Source organism: Propithecus coquereli, unplaced genomic scaffold, assembly GCF_000956105.1.
Source record: "Propithecus coquereli isolate 6110/MARCELLA unplaced genomic scaffold, Pcoq_1.0 Scaffold111, whole genome shotgun sequence".
NCBI classification, from domain to species: domain Eukaryota; kingdom Metazoa; phylum Chordata; class Mammalia; order Primates; family Indriidae; genus Propithecus; species Propithecus coquereli.
In genome coordinates, this window is record NW_012135081.1 from 1,031,506 (window position 1) to 1,049,536 (window position 18,031).

The 18,031-nt window shown below is 55.0% G+C and overlaps 1 protein-coding gene across 1 annotated transcript in view; it reads right to left on the reverse strand.

Annotated features, from left to right (window-relative positions):
- The window catches only part of FAIM2 (Fas apoptotic inhibitory molecule 2), a 30,137-nt gene extending 16,355 nt beyond the window's left edge, over positions 1 to 13,782 (reverse strand). Inside the window, exons 1-8 of the mRNA XM_012650598.1 lie at positions 13,683 to 13,782; positions 10,684 to 10,879; positions 8,300 to 8,403; positions 7,835 to 7,899; positions 7,369 to 7,422; positions 1,229 to 1,279; positions 849 to 888; positions 292 to 329 (exon numbers count right to left, since the gene is read on the reverse strand). Of these exons, the coding sequence (XP_012506052.1) occupies positions 292 to 329; positions 849 to 888; positions 1,229 to 1,279; positions 7,369 to 7,422; positions 7,835 to 7,899; positions 8,300 to 8,403; positions 10,684 to 10,879; positions 13,683 to 13,697 (563 nt within the window). The 5' untranslated portion in view covers positions 13,698 to 13,782. The remainder of the gene's footprint in view (positions 1 to 291; positions 330 to 848; positions 889 to 1,228; positions 1,280 to 7,368; positions 7,423 to 7,834; positions 7,900 to 8,299; positions 8,404 to 10,683; positions 10,880 to 13,682) is intronic.
- Positions 13,783 to 18,031: the final 4,249 nt, after the last annotated feature.

The following is an 18,031-nucleotide window of genomic DNA, read 5'->3' on the forward strand; positions in this document are numbered from 1 at the left end:
GTAGCTGCAGGGTCGTGAGTCTGGGGCCTTTTAAGCTACAGCTTGAGAGGAGTCACCTGGCTCCCCACCATCCCCCACCTCCCCCGTCCACCTGGCCAGGTCCTGGAGTCACTGTCCAGCTGAGTGCAGTGGGAGGCTGGCAGGAAGCTCAGAGAGGCCCCCGGCCAACATTTCCTGCCTGCCTGACCCCCCTCTGCCATCCATGCTCCCAGGAAGGACAGCGTTGGGAGCAGCTCCCCTTGAGTGTAGCCTGGCCTACAGCCCTCCTCTCTTTGCACCTATTCCCTTTACCTGGACAACATCCCGGTGAGGTAGGCCATGGACAGGGTCTGAAAGGAGAAGCAGAGTGGAGGAATGCTCCAGAACTCAGACTTTGGGGCCCAGGCACCCTCGAGGTCCAGCCCAGGTCTCCACCCTTGCATGTACCCCTCAACTCTGTGTGAGTCTGTTTCACCCCTCCACACACTGACTTTCAGGACCTGGCTAAGGAGTGTCCCCACAGGCCAGCGTGAGGGCTCCTGTGCCAGCTGTTCATCCTTTCTTTTGCAGCCCTGCTCCCCTCTCTTTCTAAGGTACCCCACTCTTCTCCATAACCATAGCTCTATGGTGCCCCAGACAAACCCCTTAAAGCCAAAATCACAACGGATGGAGAGTGGGAGGAGATGAAGCACATTTGGAAAGAGAAGGTGGAATGTCTTTGTGGAGGAAGTGGAGTAAAAACACCCCTGCCTCCCAGGGACCTCACACTGGACATCCCCAGCCCGGACTTCCTGGCCCCAAAGCCCACCCTGCCTCCCTCCTTCATTCCCACTCAGCATCTGTCCCCAGCCCGCCCCCAGGTCACTTACAAAGATGGTCAGGAGAATCAGGTTCCAGGGGAAGTGCCTCCTGCAAGGCAAGCCACAGAGCTCAAAGGAGAGTAGGGGGTGCCAGCGGCCACAGGCTGGGTCACTGCTCTAGCGAGGGAGTCTCTGCCCAACCCCTTCCACACTCCTTGGAGCCTCTTCCTTCAGCCACATCACCAAGTGCCCCCACCTGTGCACCTACCCTCTCCCTACCTCGGAGGTGCCCAGTAAAGGAGGGAGGGGCAGGCCTGCTTGACAGAGGCCCAGAGAGGGATGAGGACCTTCAGGGATGTACAGCACACTGCTGGCAGGCAGGGCTGGGGCCAGAACTTTCAAGATCCTGCTCATATTCCCACAAGTTGCTCCTCAAGCCGTTATCATACCTGGGTCCAGAACAGCAAGCCAGGGTCAGGTAGGTTGCAAAGAAGACAGCACTGGGAAAGACAGACGGATGGGAAAGTCAGCTTCCTGCGGGCCTTCCTCCAGTCCCCCTGCTCATCCCACTCTCTGCCACCCTGCCCACAGGGCAGCCAGATAGGAGGGAGGGCATGGTCACCCTGGAACCTGGCAATGGGCAGGGTGGTGGGTCCAGTCCCAAAAGAGAGGAAGGGGGACAGGATGAGACTGCTTCTAGAAATAGTGAATGTTGGGTGACATGGGACAGCTCTTCCTGACCACCCAATCCAAAGTGGCCTCCCCAGACACTCTCTTAGTACTTAAAAAGCTCATATATGCATTTTCTATGTGCTGGGTAGAGTTTTACGTGCTTTACGAATATTAACTAATGTATTCTTCATATCTTCTCTATGAAGTATGTTCTGCCCTTTGCAGCTGAGGCAGGTGAGGTCAGATGACTTGTCCAAGGTCAGGCAGCTACCTTGTCACAGAAGCAGGATTAGAACTCAGGCACTCTGGCTCCAGAGTCCTTGCTCACAACCACTGGCACACACGGCCTCATTCAGGCCCTTCACAGCCCTTATCATTAGCTGGAACGATCTCGTTAGCGACTTCATCATTGGTCTAGCCCACTAGACGGTGAGCTCAGTAAGGGCAGGGCCCTCATCTGTCCTGCCAGCGCCTGGCACAAGCGGGAAGTGGCACCTGTGGAATGAATTTCTCGATCGGGTGGCCATGTCCAGTGGGAGGCTGGCAGGGAGCTCAGGGGCAATCCAGACATAGTGATTGAGGATTTTCCAGAGACCAGTGGGGGCAGAGGCCAGTCCAGGAGGTGGGAGATGAGGGCTGAGGATCCAAGGGTAGGGCATGCCCATGCCTACCTGCGTTAGTGCCACCACCAAGGCATGGCCTCCAACCCCCAGTGGGCCTTCAGCATGGCACTGCCACCCTTCCCTCATCTCCCTCCTGCGTCCTCTCACCCATCCCCCACAATTCCAGACTTGCTGCAGCAATTCCAAACTTCCTCCTCCATCCACAAACCTCCCAGGCACCTCACTCTCCTGCACAGTCTGCCTCGTGTGTCCCAGAAAGATGTGAGGTGATGGGGGGGCTTCCTTGGCTCTCTGCCTGACTCCTGCAAACATCATGCGGGTGCTGTGTCCCCAGTCCCTCCTCCCATCCCAGGCTGATCCCCTAGCCTGGGCTCTGGGTCCCACCTGCCCGGGATCTCTTGTTCTTCAACCTTTCTGGTGGCACCTCTCCTCCCACACAAACCTCAGCTGTGTTCCATCTTTAGTCAACATCTCCCCCGGCTCAAGCTACTGCCCCTTTTCTGCCCTCTTGGCCGAGCTTCTTGAGAAAGTGGTCTCCACTCCCTGAGCCCCACAAACTCAGCCTCAGCCCCGCTGGATGGGAGCTGGCTCTGCCACATCACTGTGGCCCTGCTGAGTCCAGTTGATACTCATCAGTCCTCACCTTACCTGGCTTCTCAACATGTGATCACTGCCATTGTCTCCCTGTTCCATGAGACGTACTCCTGGGTCCCTCCCACCTCCCTCACCTCTCCTTTCCAGTCTCCTTCAGGGCCTCACTCAACCTGCCTGGCTCCTTCAAGCAGGGTCTTCTCAGGCTCTTCATCCCCTCATGCTCTCCCTAAGTGGCCTCTCTCGTCCGCATATTTCTGTCCTGTATTTTCCTTCTCAACCCTAGACTCAAATATCCATCTGCCTACTGGGCAGGCATGGCTATTCAGAAATAAATCATTCTCAACAGGTTAGAACGGAACTCCCCATCTTCCCCACTCCTTCTCCCGTACCCCTTACTGCAGAGGACATCGTGCGTTCTCCAAGTCACCCAGCCAGAGACCACAGCATCATCCTTGACTCTCACCCTGCCACACCCAATTAATCACCTAGACTTGATCTTCCCACCCAGACAGTTCTCAAATCTGCCCTCTTCCCTCCATCTCCACTACCAACCACCCTTGAGGGTCAAGTCACCTCTCTCTGGCCTGGACCACTGCAAGAGTCCATCTGACCCTCCAGCCAGCAGCCCTGCCTTCCACCCTCCAGGCTACAGGCAGAGCCAATCATGTGACTCCCTGCATAAAATTCCCAAAGACCTGGCATTGCCGTGTGCAATCCACACCCCCGCCCTCCCTCCCCTACAGCCCATCTCTCACCACACTCCGCCTCTCCACTCTGCCCCTCTCATCACACCCTGCTCTGCACCCTCAAAACACGCCTGCCACACTCTGCTCATGCTGAAAGGGGCCAACTGGCAAGGACGCCTGTGGCCTGAGTTAGAGGGACATCCTGTGTGCACCATGGGCGTACTAGGCCTGCACCCCCACATCCTACGGGCCAGCTCATCTGACTCCCCACACAGGTGTAGTGTCTGGAGGCCAGCCTGCAACTTATTCATTTTGTATTCCCACCATCTAACCTGGAGCCTGGCACCTGGTAGGTGCTTTTCAAATATTTCTGGATGAAATGTAAAGAAAACAGGGAATGCAGAGATTGAGACACGCCTGTTGGACTTGGTGAGTAGGATCCCTTCATCTTAACCTTTCCTATTCTTCAGCGTTTCTCAAATAATGAGGAACTGTTGTCGTGGTGACTGGGAAGTTCTACTGGTAGCTGGTGCCAGGGGCCAGGGCTGTGAATATCCTGCTCCGTGCAGGACAGCAGAACCATCCTGCCCCAGTTAAGAAACACCCGGCATCTGTTCTCTTTTGGTCTCGCTTGAGTCATTGGTCAGTCACTTTGGCAATAATGATAATAATAACCTTGTCCATGTGTATCCTGGGTGTGGGTCCTGTCTCCCCGGCCAGACTGGAAGCTTCCTGAGGGCAAGGGCCCAGGCTGCTTTTCTATCTGGTCCACAGCTCCTCAACCCTCAAGACAGGGATCGGGGGGCAGAGCAGAGGGACCAAAAACCCAGGGACTGTGGTGCAGCTTTGGAGCCTGGCACCCCACATTCACAGCCCAGCTCTGCCACTACCATTGTGTGGCCTTGGACAATAACCAAGCCCCAACTACTTCTTAATTTGTTTATTTTTATTTTTTTCCCCATGGACCACGAAGAGTGTTGGAAGCCAGCTACTTCTGTTTTCCTGTTTCCGACTGGCAGCATTCCTGTTTTCCTTCTTTGTGAAATAGGAATACTGGTACCAACTCACGGGGCTGTGGGAGACTGCTGAGAGAATGCAATTCAGGCATTGAGCACAGGGCCTGGCACAGGGCAAGGACCACCCCTGGGAGCTGCTATTATTAAAATTAGAAGCTGGCTGACAGCTTCCCAGAGAGGCTCCTTACTTTCCTCCTCTGCCTGGGTTTCTCCCAGCTGGCAGCCAGCCTTCCACCCCTGCAGACACCACGGCTCAGTGGGAGCAATCAGACATTAGGTGAGACCCACGAGAACACGCGGAGGGAGGTGACGAAGGCCTTGAGAGGGCCTGGGCTATGGGTCGGGGAGAGGGAGGCTGGCATCCCAGGGGGCAGAGAATGAGTCACAGAAGTGAGAGAGAGAACCACAGATTTACACGTCAGAGCCTGAGCCCCAGGGCCTGGGCAGGAACCTCGTCTGTTTACAGAGTGTCAGGACAGGGGTGTGAGGCTCAGGTGCAGGCCAGCGTCCAAACCCAATGCCCTCCCCCAGCCCATCCTGCTCTAGGACGCAGTCCTGGGCCCTAAGGGAGGCAGCAGAGCACAGAGGGTAAGTGCGTGGGTTTCACTGTCAGAAAGACCCGGGTTTCTACCCTGACTGTGCCGCTCAGAATGCAATAATCTCTCCGAGCCTCAATTTCCTCATTTGTAAAATGGGGATAATAATACTATCTGCCTGGTAGGTTATTAAAAGAATCAAACAAAAAAATATATGTAAAGTGCTTAGCACAGTGCTCCACACATAGACAAAGAGCTGTTTGATTTTTACTGCGATTATTGTTACTCTAAAAGGAAGAGACTAGGACGGAGCCCTCAGGAGCATTTGGTGTATTGCAGGAAGTGAGACCCAGGATTCAGACAAGAGCAGACTCTGGCAGGATGGAGAAAGTGGGGGGATGGGGAAGGGGCAGGGCAGACGCCACGTGGGCTTTCTGGAGGAACAGGGCAGCACCCTGCTGGCACAACTCCCAAGCACCTTTAACGCTTTGTGACACCCCATGAAAAGCACAGTCCACACCCACGTCTGACTTCACTCCACCTGCACCCACCTACCTCCCCGCCTGGTCTGCAGGCAGGTCCTGTGTCCTGGGCCCTAGGAAAGGGCTCTGAGCCAGAGAAACATCTCTGTTTTCTGCCAGGAGATGTTAAGGACCCCAAATCTCATTGTTCAGAAGTCAGCTTCATGCTCCACCCCTCTCAATGCCCCTCACTCCCCAGTGGAGTGGACTCTGCCTCTACTCCCTGAGCCTGCTCATTCCTGGGCTGTCCCCCTGCCACCACCTGCTCAGGGCATGGAGTCCCAAAGACCCTCCAAGGAAGGCTCAGAGAGGGGCCTAAGGGCCCCAGTTCTCAGGGGGCTGAGACTGCCAGGAGGTGCTGACGTGCCGGGAGCCATGCCAACCTGTCGCATGGGCTGGCCCGGGTGGCAGTCCCTGGCGCCTCGTTAGCTTCATCATACAGTGCCTCCTGGTTCCCCAAGATACACGCCTCCTCGCCTGGTCTGCAGGCAGGTCCTGTGTCCTGGGCCCTAGGAAAGGGCTCTGGGTATGAATGTCTCCTCCCCTGGAACCCCCAACTTGAAGAGCCAACTCTCCTCCTCTGAGGAGCCCTGGGGGCCAGGATGAGTCTCTTTACTGTTAGCCTCTGGCAGGCTGGTGTTAACTCTGGGCCAGCTCTGAGACTGCTCTGGGTTCAGGGTGGTCCAGGGGACTTTGGGCTGAGCCCATGTCCCCACCAGATCCCTATGCAGGAACAGTCCTGGGACAGCTGCCGTGTGCAAGCTCCTTGGCCAGACAGTCGGAACCTGAGTCCCACAGGCCCTATTGCTCTCTGAGATATCCCAGGATTTCCCTACGTGTGGCTTTCCTGCCCTCTGCCAGTCTTGTTCCTAATTTACTCAAGATACCACATGCATTCTCACTCCAGGCTTTTGCGTAAGCCTGTCCTCTCCCGGGAACGCTGTCCCCAGCCCTCTTGGCCGATTCTGTGAGCTGCACCCCCTGAGGTGGGCTGCGTGCTCTGGTGCACTGGGCTCACCCCTCCCCTCCACCCCTCTCTGAATGCTGCATGCTGCTTCGTACCACCCACTGTCTTCCCCTGCAGGGGCCTCCCTCAGCAGCCCCAGTACAGGGCTGGGCTCACAGTGGGTGCTGAAGTAGACCACAGCGAGAGCAGTTCTGCTTTGATCCTCAGGGTGGTTCTGGCCTGGAATTATCCAGAATGACTCCTTAATTACCCAGAAAAGGGGTTCTACCTACACCTCCAAACTTCTCTCAAGTTACCTGCCACGTTCCTTAAAGAGTATAGGACAAGCAGGAGCCAAGTGGCTTGAGGGCTGAAGGGAGGCTGCCAAGCAGAGGGATTAAGAGCACAAGCCTTAACCTGAATTCTGGGTTTGAATCCAGCTCTACCACTGCCTAGCTGTGTGACCTTGGGCAAATTACTCAACCTCTCTGAACCTTAGTTTTTGAAGGTAATCATAGCCAGTAGATTTGAGGATAGAATGCAATACTGTACCTCAAGCGCAGAGAACAATGCCCAGCTCTTATTAGGCACTCTTTAAATGGTAGCTATTATGATTTGTAAGCATTAATAACAACAAAGTTAATAAGAGTAGCAACATTATCATTAATATGGGTCAAGGTGTTCCAGCCCCCCTTTCCCTTAGGGCCAAGGTCTCGGTCTCTCCAACCATGGCCCCCACCCCACCCTTCCCAACTTGTGCAGGCACCAGAACACCCCCCATCCCCTCTCTGCTCCATCAGATCTAAACACCCCAAAAAGGGCCTTCTGGCCATGCTCTGAAGCCAGCAGAATGGGGCAGGACTGGAGGGGGATCTCTGAGGACAGTCCCCATGGAGTAGGGGGAAGTCATGGGCTTGGAGTCTATCAACAGAGATACCCTCTTCCTGCCACTAAGCCTCTCTGGGAAGGGGCCTGGGGGATTGGGGTATACTCACTAGGATGCCCAGTACCAGCCCGGGTTGGCCTGGACATAGTGCTTGACGATGTCACTGCAGAGAAGGGAGAGAGTGTCAGAATTTACCCCAGGTCTTTATTTCTGTTTCAAATCTGCTCTGCCTCACACGGTTCATAGGACTTGAGAGGGAGAAGAAGGGAGGCAGCCCCTGCAGGCTCGGGGAGTCCCAAGCTGAGACCTGGGGTGGCTGGGGGGGTGCAGCTAGTGGACTGGACAGGAATGACTGCCACACAGATACCTGCAGACCCAGAAGGCACACCGGGCCTGCCACACACTGGACAGAGGACTCCTCACCCTACGTACTCTCTAAGGTTCCTCCCCAGCACGGGGAGGTCCACCACGCCGCACAAATCCCTCCAGGCAAACATTCCAGGAGAGGTCTGGTCTGCTCGTGGGTTCCCCTGCCCTAGGCCTGACCACAGCCACCCCAGAAGGTGCCAACTCACCAGAAGGTAAAGAGAGCCACAATGCTCAGAGTCATCAGCAGCTGGATCAGCAGGATGGTATAGACCTGGGGGTAGGAGGGGGCCACTCAGCCTGGGGAGCCCTGTTTGACCCCAGGCCCCTAGTGACCCAGGCGACTCTCCAGACCTGCATCCTGTGCACGCCACCCTCCTTTTTAGGGGTCTTTGGAATGGATCCAGGACAAGGCGAAAGGAGAGTGAAGATGCTCCAGAGCCCAGAGCCACAGGAGAATGGGCCCCACAGCATCCATGGGCAGAGGAGACGATGTGGTCAGGTATGGCAGGGGGCACGGGAGTGAAACCTGGGCGCCATTCCCAGTATGGGCTGTTGGCGGGGATCACCAGAGAAGCTGAAGGATGGCTTCACAGGGAGAGGGCTGGGCCCGGGCCTCTCCAGGACTCCCCCCACTGAGTCCCCGGTCCCAGAGAGCTGGGCAGAGGCGTTACCTTTCTGATGAAGACTCGCCGAACTTTCTGATCATCCCAGCTGAAGGTGGTGAAGAGCTCGTGGTCTCCGGCAGGGAAACCGTTGTCATAGCCGGAGTTGCCGCCTGGAAGGCCAGGGGAGGACATGAGGGCCCCTCATCCATAGAAATGCTGCCCCCATGGCCACCTGCTCAGAGCTGCCTTTTTGTCAGCCTGGCTGTCTGGACCTGCTGAAGTGTTTCTCTCCAGCCCCATTGTCACACACCACACCCCGGCCCAGTCCAGACCACCCCCAGATCTCTCTCCCTCGTCACTTCTTGCTTGTCCTGCCTGGGTCCTGGGAATGAACTGTCATCTCCCTTCCCTTTCCCTCCACCCCTGCAGGGGTTCCCCGGGGCCAAGCTATGCCATAGAAATGTGGCCCTCCCCTACTGTACTCCTACCCCCTGCCTGGACACTCCGGCTCCCTTGTGGTTTAGGATCACAGAGGGACAGCCATTCTCAGAACTGCCCTCCAAATCCTAAGCCTTTGACAACACAGCCTCATATAACAACTTGTGTCCCTCTTCGGGGCCATTTCCAAGTCCTCAAATGTGTCCACTCTGTTCCCCACCAGGTCTCCATGATCTCCCTCCCCCAGCAATAGCCTCTGTCTTGGTCTTTCAATGTTGGCCATGGCACTGAGCTCTCCAGTGGCTCCCCACCGCCCTTCATTCAAGTTCAAGTTCCTTAACAAAGCCCCACAGCCTCTGTGAGCAGAACCCTCCAGCTCCGCTGCACATCCCCACTTTTCTCAGCCTGGGTGTGTTTTTTCAGCCATGCGCTCGCTTGCCTCTAGGCCCCTGCACACTCTATTCTTCCAGCTTTAAACACTTATTTCCCTGTCTCTTCACGAGGCTGACTCACGCCCATCCTTCGGGACTCAGTGTGGATATACCCCTTCCTCCAGAAATCCTCCCTGTCAGGCAGGTTAGGTGAGGTGCCCGGGCCTCTGTCACTGCCTCTGTGTCACTGTGTGGTAGTCATCCATTCACTTGTCTACACAGTCAGCTCTTTGGAGGCAGAGATCCCAGCAGGTCTTGCAGATCAAGCATCCCCTAGAATATGCTCGGAGCCAGACACTGTGCCTGGCACACACTTGGTAAAGTTAGTCTGTCACCTGCTGACTGAAAGGAGCTGCCACTCTGCCTCGACAGTTCCTTGGAAAACGTTCCTTAAGGCACCAGTCCTGGTAACCAAAATATGGGAAGTGAGGACAGGGAAGAGAGGTGGACCTGTTGCAAACCTGGGGCCTGGAGACCCTCACCCTCTCACCCAAACCTTCTCTTTCATGTTTACATCCCCTGCCAATGCCCAGTGGCCAGGCCACAGAGGGGAGAGAGGGAAAGCAGTCCTGTGTGTGTGTAGGGCAGCAAGAGGGGTCCACAACTATCAGACCTGGATTGACCTTCCAGTAGGTCACAGTGTGATGAGTCCTCTGGGCTCTGGGTCCAGGGGATTTGTGGTGGGAGGTGTGGACCATGGTGGCCACTCCCTGTGGCAGATAGAGCCTCTGGGGCATTGTCCTGGAGAACCCTTCTAGAATTCTGCTGGGGGTGGGGTAATAAAGTGGAGGAGGGGGAGGGGCTGCTGGGGGAGGCTAGAGGGACTTGTGGGAAACTGTATGTTCCCAGCCCTGAGGCAAAGCTCCCATAGGCTGCTCAACCCAACAGAGAAGCTCCCACCGGCTGCCATCCTTAGTATGCAAGGAACTGGCATCAGCCCAGGTGAGTGTGCCTGGCTGCAGGGGACACTGAGGCTGGTATCCACACACCTTCCCCACACATGCCCTCCTTCCCCAGCAAAGACTTGGCAAAGGGAAAAGAGATAGGAAGAGTGATCAGTGAGGTGGATCCCCAGACAACCCCGGGGCCTCCACAGGGACCTGTCCCTACCGAGGCTTCAGAACAGCCACTGTGTAAACAGTGAACCCCCTACTCACAGAGGGTCAGGCCCAGCAAAGGCCATGGCCAGTGGCAGCCTCACCCTGCCCCTTCCTCAATCAACTCTAATGTCTTCCCCACTCCTCTCCACATCTCTTTCTTCTAGAGGGCCTTTCTAGAATAGCCCCTGGCTTTTCTCCCCCATCTGTCCCCTCCATTTGCCTTAGCACTTGACTTGAAAAAAATACCCTCTTCCCTACCTGGGAGCACTCTGACTGCAGACACTGTATCTCTTACCCTTTTCATGCAGTCCTCTTTGACTTACCTCCAAAACAGTCCTCTAAATCCTAAGTGTTTGCCAACACAGCCTCATACAACAACCACACAGTGCATCTCTTTTTGGGCAACTTCCTTCTACCCAGGTTTTCCATCTGGGTCCACCACTCCCCTGATGCTCCAGCTTGCAGGAGCTGAGAGACTTACTGGGGTCCACATAGGCCCAGCTTGGGTGGAGAGGCATAGCCGTGGGGGCTGGCGGGAAGGCCCCTGCCTTCAGCCCCTCCCCAGAGGTGGCCTCCTCATAGGAGGGTGGGGCCGAGGGCACTGCTGGAGTCTCCTTCTTCTCGCCATTCACTTGCTGCTGACCCCCAGTCCCGGGGGCCTTGTTAGCCACGGAGAGCTGTGGAGTAGAGGCAGAGAGACGGTCACCAGGGAAAGGGAGCCTTCCAACTCCTCCTCACTGGCTCCTCAATTCCTGCAACTTCCATGGTCCTTTGTCACCTGCACTAGGAGGGGCAGGAATGCAGACAAAAATTTCCCTATTTTATACACAGGAGAACCGGGCTCCAGGAGGGTCCGGGCTAGCCAGGGGCACACAGTGGAGCTGGGGTAAGAACCAAGGAAGGATAAAGTTCTTAAGTGCTCACTACTGGTTGTTACTGTTCCTGGGGCAGGGCTAGGGCCTCTATGGTTCCACTATTTCCCTGGGGCCCAGGGAAGGGCCTGGCACATAGTAGACCCTCAAAAATATTACTGAATGAAAGGCTCTTTCGTTTAATCTTCCTACCACTTGCTAGTTATGTTTTGACCCCTGTTTTATTTATTTATTTTTTTGGAGACAGAATCTTGCTCTGTTGCCCAGGCTAGAGTGCCGTGGCATCAGCCTAACTCACAACAACCTCAAACTCCTGGGTTCAAGCAATCCTTCTGCCTCAGCCTCCCGAGTAGCTGGGACTACAGGCATATGCCACTATGCCTGGCTAATTTTTTCAATATATTTTTAGTTGTCCAGCTAATTTCTTTCTATTTTTTTCAGTAGAGACGAGGTCTCAATCTTGCTCGGGCTGGTCTCCAACTCCTGACCTCAAGTGATCCTCCTGCCTCGGCCTCCCAGAGGCTGCCGTGAGCCACCATGCCCGGCCTTGACCCCTGTTTTAGAGTGAGGATCAGAGAGGAAGAGTGAGTCGTCCAAGAGCTACGCGTGGCCCACAGGGCTGCAGGGCCTAGGCACCATCCACTGGGAAGGACACAAGGAGAGTGGAGATGGGGGAGAGAAGGACAACAGGAAGGGAGGAGGAGAGGGAGAAAAGTGGGGGGGCTTGCAGCATGGAGGAAGGCAAGAGGTCCCTGGCTAAGGGTCCCGGTCTGGCCTCATCCTGTTGGAACCTCAGCCTCTCCCCAAAACCAGAATAGAATTACAGAACATCCTTGGGGAAAGGGACCTCAGAAGACGTCAAGTTTAGTCCCTTCCTTCACTGAACGGTTGAGGAAACTGAAGCTCTGAGGGAAATGTGCCTGAGGCAAGTTGAAAACTCAAGTCCAATTACTCTCAGGTATGCCCCTGGCCCCTCCCCACCCCCCATGTATACATTTAGCTCTGGTGAGAGGATATGAGCTGGGAGGGCTGAATCATATAGCCAGAGAAGGAAGGATTGGGCTGGAGGGGATGGTGTGAAAATTGAAACAGCAACAAAGGGACTGGACCTTGGAAAATAGGATTTAGGTCTGGTTCACGAGAGAATGTGTTGACCTGAAGGGTCACTGAGGAAGGCTACAGGGTTCCTTCTTTGCAGGGGGAGTCTAGCTGAGGCAGCCTGGAGATGGGCAAGCATCAGAAGATGTCTGGTTCCTATCTGGGGCCCAGGACCATTGGACTGGAGGAGTCTTTCCCATGCCCCAGAAAGCCTGTGAGCAAGTCGGGGGCAAGGGGCAGAGGAGGCAGGGATTGTGCATTCACCCAGGACAGGGACCAGTCAGTGAAGTGACTAGTGGATGGAGGGTGGGGAGTGGAAGGAGAGGCCCAGCAGAGGGGTGCTCTCCATGTTGGACACTGCCCAGGCCTCCTGGAGGAGGGGATTCAGCACCAGGCCTGTGGGGATGCTTCCCTCCCACTGCCCGAGCCCCTTCGTCTCATCACTGAGATTGGAAGGATCACGCCCAGGAAAATCCATGTCAGCGTCCACCCTGCCATTCAGCCCCCCAGAGCGTCCTGGGCCCTATCTCCCCAACCTCCACACATATGGCATTCCCAAGTGACGTCTGACAAATGGCAGGAGGTGGTATCACCCAATGACATCATTTTGAGGCCCGAAGAGCTTAAAAACAAGGAAAGGAGGGTCCAAGGGCCCAAGGAAGGATGCCATTGGCTCTGAGGCTCAGCTCAGCGAGAACGGGGAGTATGGGGGAGGTCCTTCTTCTGTTTGCTCTGCGCAATCCTTAGCACCCCCAAACGGAGGGCCAGAGGACTCCCCCATTTTGCCCCAGGCCCTAGTGGTTGTATAATTCCACAGGCTATTGATGTTACATAACCCTACTAGGCCAGCCAAGTCTCTGCCCAGCCCCTCCCCTGCAATTCAGGCCTAAAACTGAAAAAAAATGGAGATGTTTTATCCAGGCTCATTCAGTCCCATGCCTGGCCAAAACCAAAACAAAAATTAGAGCATCTTGATGCAGGGTTGCCATAGTAACCCCCAACCATAGAGGAGGTATCCAGATATGCGGATGAGGAATAATGAAGGGGGGGTTGTAGGGGGTGCAAAAGATGAACATAAAGTGGTTGGGTTTGGGATTTGAGCGTTGGACCAGAATGGGGTGCCCTATAGACACTGCCCCTCAGGGCTCACCCTGGCATACACACACACACACACACACACACGCACACACACACACACGTACACACAGTCACACCAGACACCCAGGCTCACACAAGGGGGCCGGGTGCCTGTGAAGAGTCTTGTAATGCCAAAGCACAGGGTGGAAGGGAGACCGGGGGTGGGGGGAGAGGAGAGCCCGTGTGCTGGAAGTTGACGAGTCCGTCCCTTGAAGTGGGCCTTTTGGTCCTCGGACTCCAGCAAGGACCACGGAGGACCTTCGCGGTAGAGCCAGAGGAGGATGCTTACAGTGGTCCAGAGAGCTTGCTTAGGATGACGGGGAGCCGGGGAGCCAGAGGATGGAGGGTGGTGCAGGCGGGGGAGATGCCGTACCTTGCCCTGGGTCATGGTGCCGTCTGTCTCTCGTGGAAGGGTCCCTGAGGCAGGGGCGGCTGCTTGGGTCACCGCAGCCTGCCTGTGTCTCTTCCCTCCTCCGCGTGGGTTCTAGCAACATCCACCGCAGCCGGGCCAGGCGGACCGGAGCGTACCATCCGCGCGGGGGGTGGGGGGAGAAGGGGCCGGGCCTGGAGGATGCTGCGGAGGACGCTGCGGATTCGCGAGCCGAGGGGGAGGAGGCCCGCACCGCCCCCCCCAGTCGGGTCCTCACCCCCTCCCCCAGGACTCCAGAGCGTCGCGCTGCGGAGCAGCCCAAGTGGATGGGTCCGCGGGGGTGGGGGAGGGGCGCGGGAACTCTGTGACACCGACCAGCTGATGCTGCCTGCTGTAACCGGAGCTGAGTGGCCAGCTTTATTGCTCCACCATCTCTCCACCATCTCTGCCCGCTGACAGGCTCCAGTCGGGCCTCTGCCTTCTGCCTTTGTCTTTGGATGCGGCCCTGATTTCTGTCTCCATCTCCAACTCGCCCTATTTCATCATCCCCTGTAGAATGGGAAAAGTCCACGACGTCATGCTACCATGACCGCTTCTAACAGGGGCCCTGGGCCCCGAGTTCCTATGGGCCTTGGGCAAGCTGAGTAGCCACCTCTCTTGCCTCCCCTTTCTCACCTGTGAAATGGGAACAATAGGCCCCCCTCCTTGTCTCACAGAGACAGGGGTCGGGAGGATGCAGCTCCTGCTTCGTTCAACCCTTCCAGGGCATTTAAGGAGATCTTTCTGGAGACACCTCCAGTTCTGTCTCAAAGCCTCTCCAATTCCCTGCCCTGCTCTCTTCCTGCCTCCACTCTCAGCCTCCATCACCCTTGTCTCCACCTGTCCCCCATTCCAGAGCTGGTTCCACTCCCTTTCCCAGCCTTGTCCTTGGGGCTCAGGCATCACCAGGCCCCATTTTCTGCAGCTGCCGCAGTGTTACTGTGGGGTTTGCAATCTCAAGAGCTGGGCTCAGGTCCCAATTTAGTCATCCACTGGCTGTGTGACCGTGGCAAGGCCCATAACCTCTCTGAGCTGCAGCATCTCCTATGAAAAGGAGGATAAGACCCGAGCACTGTTCATCCCAGACTGACTGTAAGACACAGGTTATGGCAGTGAATGCACGTTGAAGACCCCGAGTGCTGCACGTATTTAAGTTGTTATTATTAACTGAGGAATCTCCTATCAGAATGCCTTAGGCTGCCCGAGAGTGAGGGCTCAGAGATCTGCCTAAAAGGAGGATCTGAACCTCCTAGGATGGGATGAGAAACCAAGACCTAGGGCGGGTGTGGGTGGCCCCTTACCTTCTGCTTCCCTATCATCTCCCAGCTAGACTCACCTAAAGACCAGAGAGAAAACAGGGCCTTAGGTAGGCAGGTAAATTATCACAGTCTTTATTCCACTTCTTTTTTTTTTGGAGACAGAGTCTCGCTCTGTCGCCTAGGCTAGATCACAGCAACCTCAAACTCCTGGGCTCAAGTGATCCTCCTGCCTCGGCCTCCCAAGTAGCTGGGACTACAGGTGTGCGCCACCACGCCTGGCTAATTTTTCTAGTTTTTGTAGAGACAGAGTCTAGCTTTTGCTCAGGCCAGTCTCGAACTCTTGAGCTCAAGAGATCCTCCTGCCTCAGCCTCCCAGAGTGGTAGGATTACAGGCATGAGCCACCGCGCCTGGCCTTTGTTCCAATTCTTCTTGCCCTTTGCCCACACCAGTTTCCCACACACTACTCGAGCCTCTGTGTCCAGAGGCTCTCAGCCCCAGCAGGCAGGAGCCCTTCCTCCAGCAAGCTGGCCCCTGGCCCCCAGCACCACTGCTGAAGCTCTGCCCCACCGTTCTGGGTTCTGGCCTACCCTCCCTCTCCCCATCTGCGTTCTGGAGGTGTTTTCTTCTCCTGTTTGACCGCTCAAGTGCCACCTCCTCCAGGAAGCCCTCTTGCTCCCTTGTTGGGGTTAGATGCTCCTCTTCTGTGGTGTTGTAGCACACTGAGGTAGCACCTGTCACATGGCACTGTGAAGTTTCTTTGTCTATCTCTCTCTTAGACTCTAAGGATCCTGTCTGGAGCAGTTTTTGTGTCAGCAGGACTGAGTGCAGTGCCAAGCATGTGGAATGCACTCAATACATTGTAGCTATTAATATTTCCCAGACCTGTGGCATTATGCAGAGCCTTTCTGTGGGCCTCAGAATTTTTATGTTTGGGAATTCCTCTGTTCCTTCTCTCCCTATTTGCTCTGCTCCAGCCACACAGGCCTCCTGGCTGTACCTTCATGGGGCCAAGCATGCTCTTAGCGCAGGGCCTTTGCACATGCCGTGTCTTCTTGGAGTATCTACAGATCCCTGCATGGCTCACTCACTCACTTATTCACTGCTCTGCTCGGTCGTCACTTATAGGGCAGGTCTTCCTGATCTTACGCAAAGTAGCAATGCCTCTGACATATCCCCACCCAGCACATTGGACAGTCCCTTTTTCCTGACCCAGCTTTATTTTTTTTCACGGCATTTGTCATCTCTGATATATATTTTTTGTTTACCTCTCTCTCTCTCTCTCTCTCTCCCCACCCCCCACACCCCTACTAGAATGTCAGCTATACAAGCGGAGGAGTTTGGGGGTGTTTTGTCATTGGTCTACACCTGTGGGTTAAAATAGCACCTGGTACTATGGTAGGCTGATAAAAACTTGGACATGTAAAGTATAGCATTATACAAAATCCTTATATGCCTCAGACATTTTGACATTGCCAGTGCTATGATGTTTCTCAGATGTTGGACTCTATTACCTTGACATCACATATATGTCCCCATTAGGTGGTCTTTGGACATCACCCAGATATTGAAATATTTGTGTACACTGTCCTGGCATCTGGAGGCAGGTAGCATGGTGTCAGAAACACAGGCCATAGAGGCTAGCAGTCTTGATTCGGGTCCCAGCTCCTCTGCTAAAAGGCTGTATGCCTCTGGACAAGTGAACTCCCCTCCCAGAGCCTCAGTTTCCTCATTTGTAAAATGGGGAATAGTATGAACTTTATAGGATTGTAGGGAGGATTAAATGATAATGTGTGTAAAGTATTTAACACAGAGCCCAGCACATAATAAGCTCTTGGTGTTAGCTATTGTGTTAGCCTCAAGGGTTCTGCAGTATTGTTTAATGAAATAATTAATTTCCATCCCCATAAGGCGGCTTGGTTTCAGTTATTCATCGTGTCTGCCATGCCCGTCTCTGTGTGACACACCGCAGTAGAAGCCGTTCTTTGAGGAGGATGAGGTTCATTCAGAATCAGCCCTGTGCAGGAAGGGGATGGCCGTGGTGGGTGGGGTGGGGTGGGGGCGCAGGTGTGGACAGGACGGCTGGGGGACAGTAAGGGGAAGGTCATGTTCAGAGCCATGCTTCAGAGACATCTACCTGCTGTAGTAATTTTTGTTATTATAATATTTTCTCAAATAAGAAGGAAAGTTTGGTCTGTGAGCAGCGTGTGGGAGGGATCAAGAGAGGAAGAGAGTGAAAGTGCAGGGACAAGCATGGAGACTTCCTGATAGCCTTGTGACAGAGGCTCCGGGCGGCTCCCGAGCAGGCTGCCTGGGCCCCACTCCTGGCCCTGAGCAGGATGCTTAACTTCTCTATAACTCAGTTTCCTCATCTGTAAACTGAAAGTTGTGAGAACTAAGGGAGTTAGGATTTATAAAGCACTTAGAACAGAACCAGGCATCCAACAAATGCTCTATTCCTGTTTCATTTAAAAATAAGACAAGCCAGATTACTGCTGAGTACAGTAATCCCAGCTACTCAGGAGGCTGAGGCAGAAGGATCACTTGAGGCCAGGAGTTTGAGACCAGCCTGGGCAACATATTAAGACCCCATCTCAAAAAAAGAAAAAAAAAAAGACAAGTGATCTGGAGGCAGAAAAGATGGAGAGAAGGGACAGTTGGGACAGGTCTGACAGGACTAGAAGAGGCTAGATGTGGGACAAAGGGAAAAGGGGCACCAGAAGGGACAGAGTTGCCCGTGGAGTCCCTGGGAGAATGGTGCCAGCATGAAAAGGGAGGAAGGAGCTGATGTACTCAGGTGGGATCAAGTTGAGTATGAGGGGCCTGTGGGACGTGCAGGTGGAGATGTCCTGTGGGCAGTCAGCTAGAGGCTCCTGGTGCCAGGCAGGGCCTCTGCCATGTACAGCCCCAGGAGGCACAATGCACTGTGTTCTGGGGGAGGACCATGTCCCTTCCTGCACAGGAGCCCAGCCCTGGGCCCATAGAGTTGAGCAGTCGATGCCCCCGGACTGGGCTGGCCACAGGGGTTGGGACTCCTTGGCTGGAAGAGTGGCACA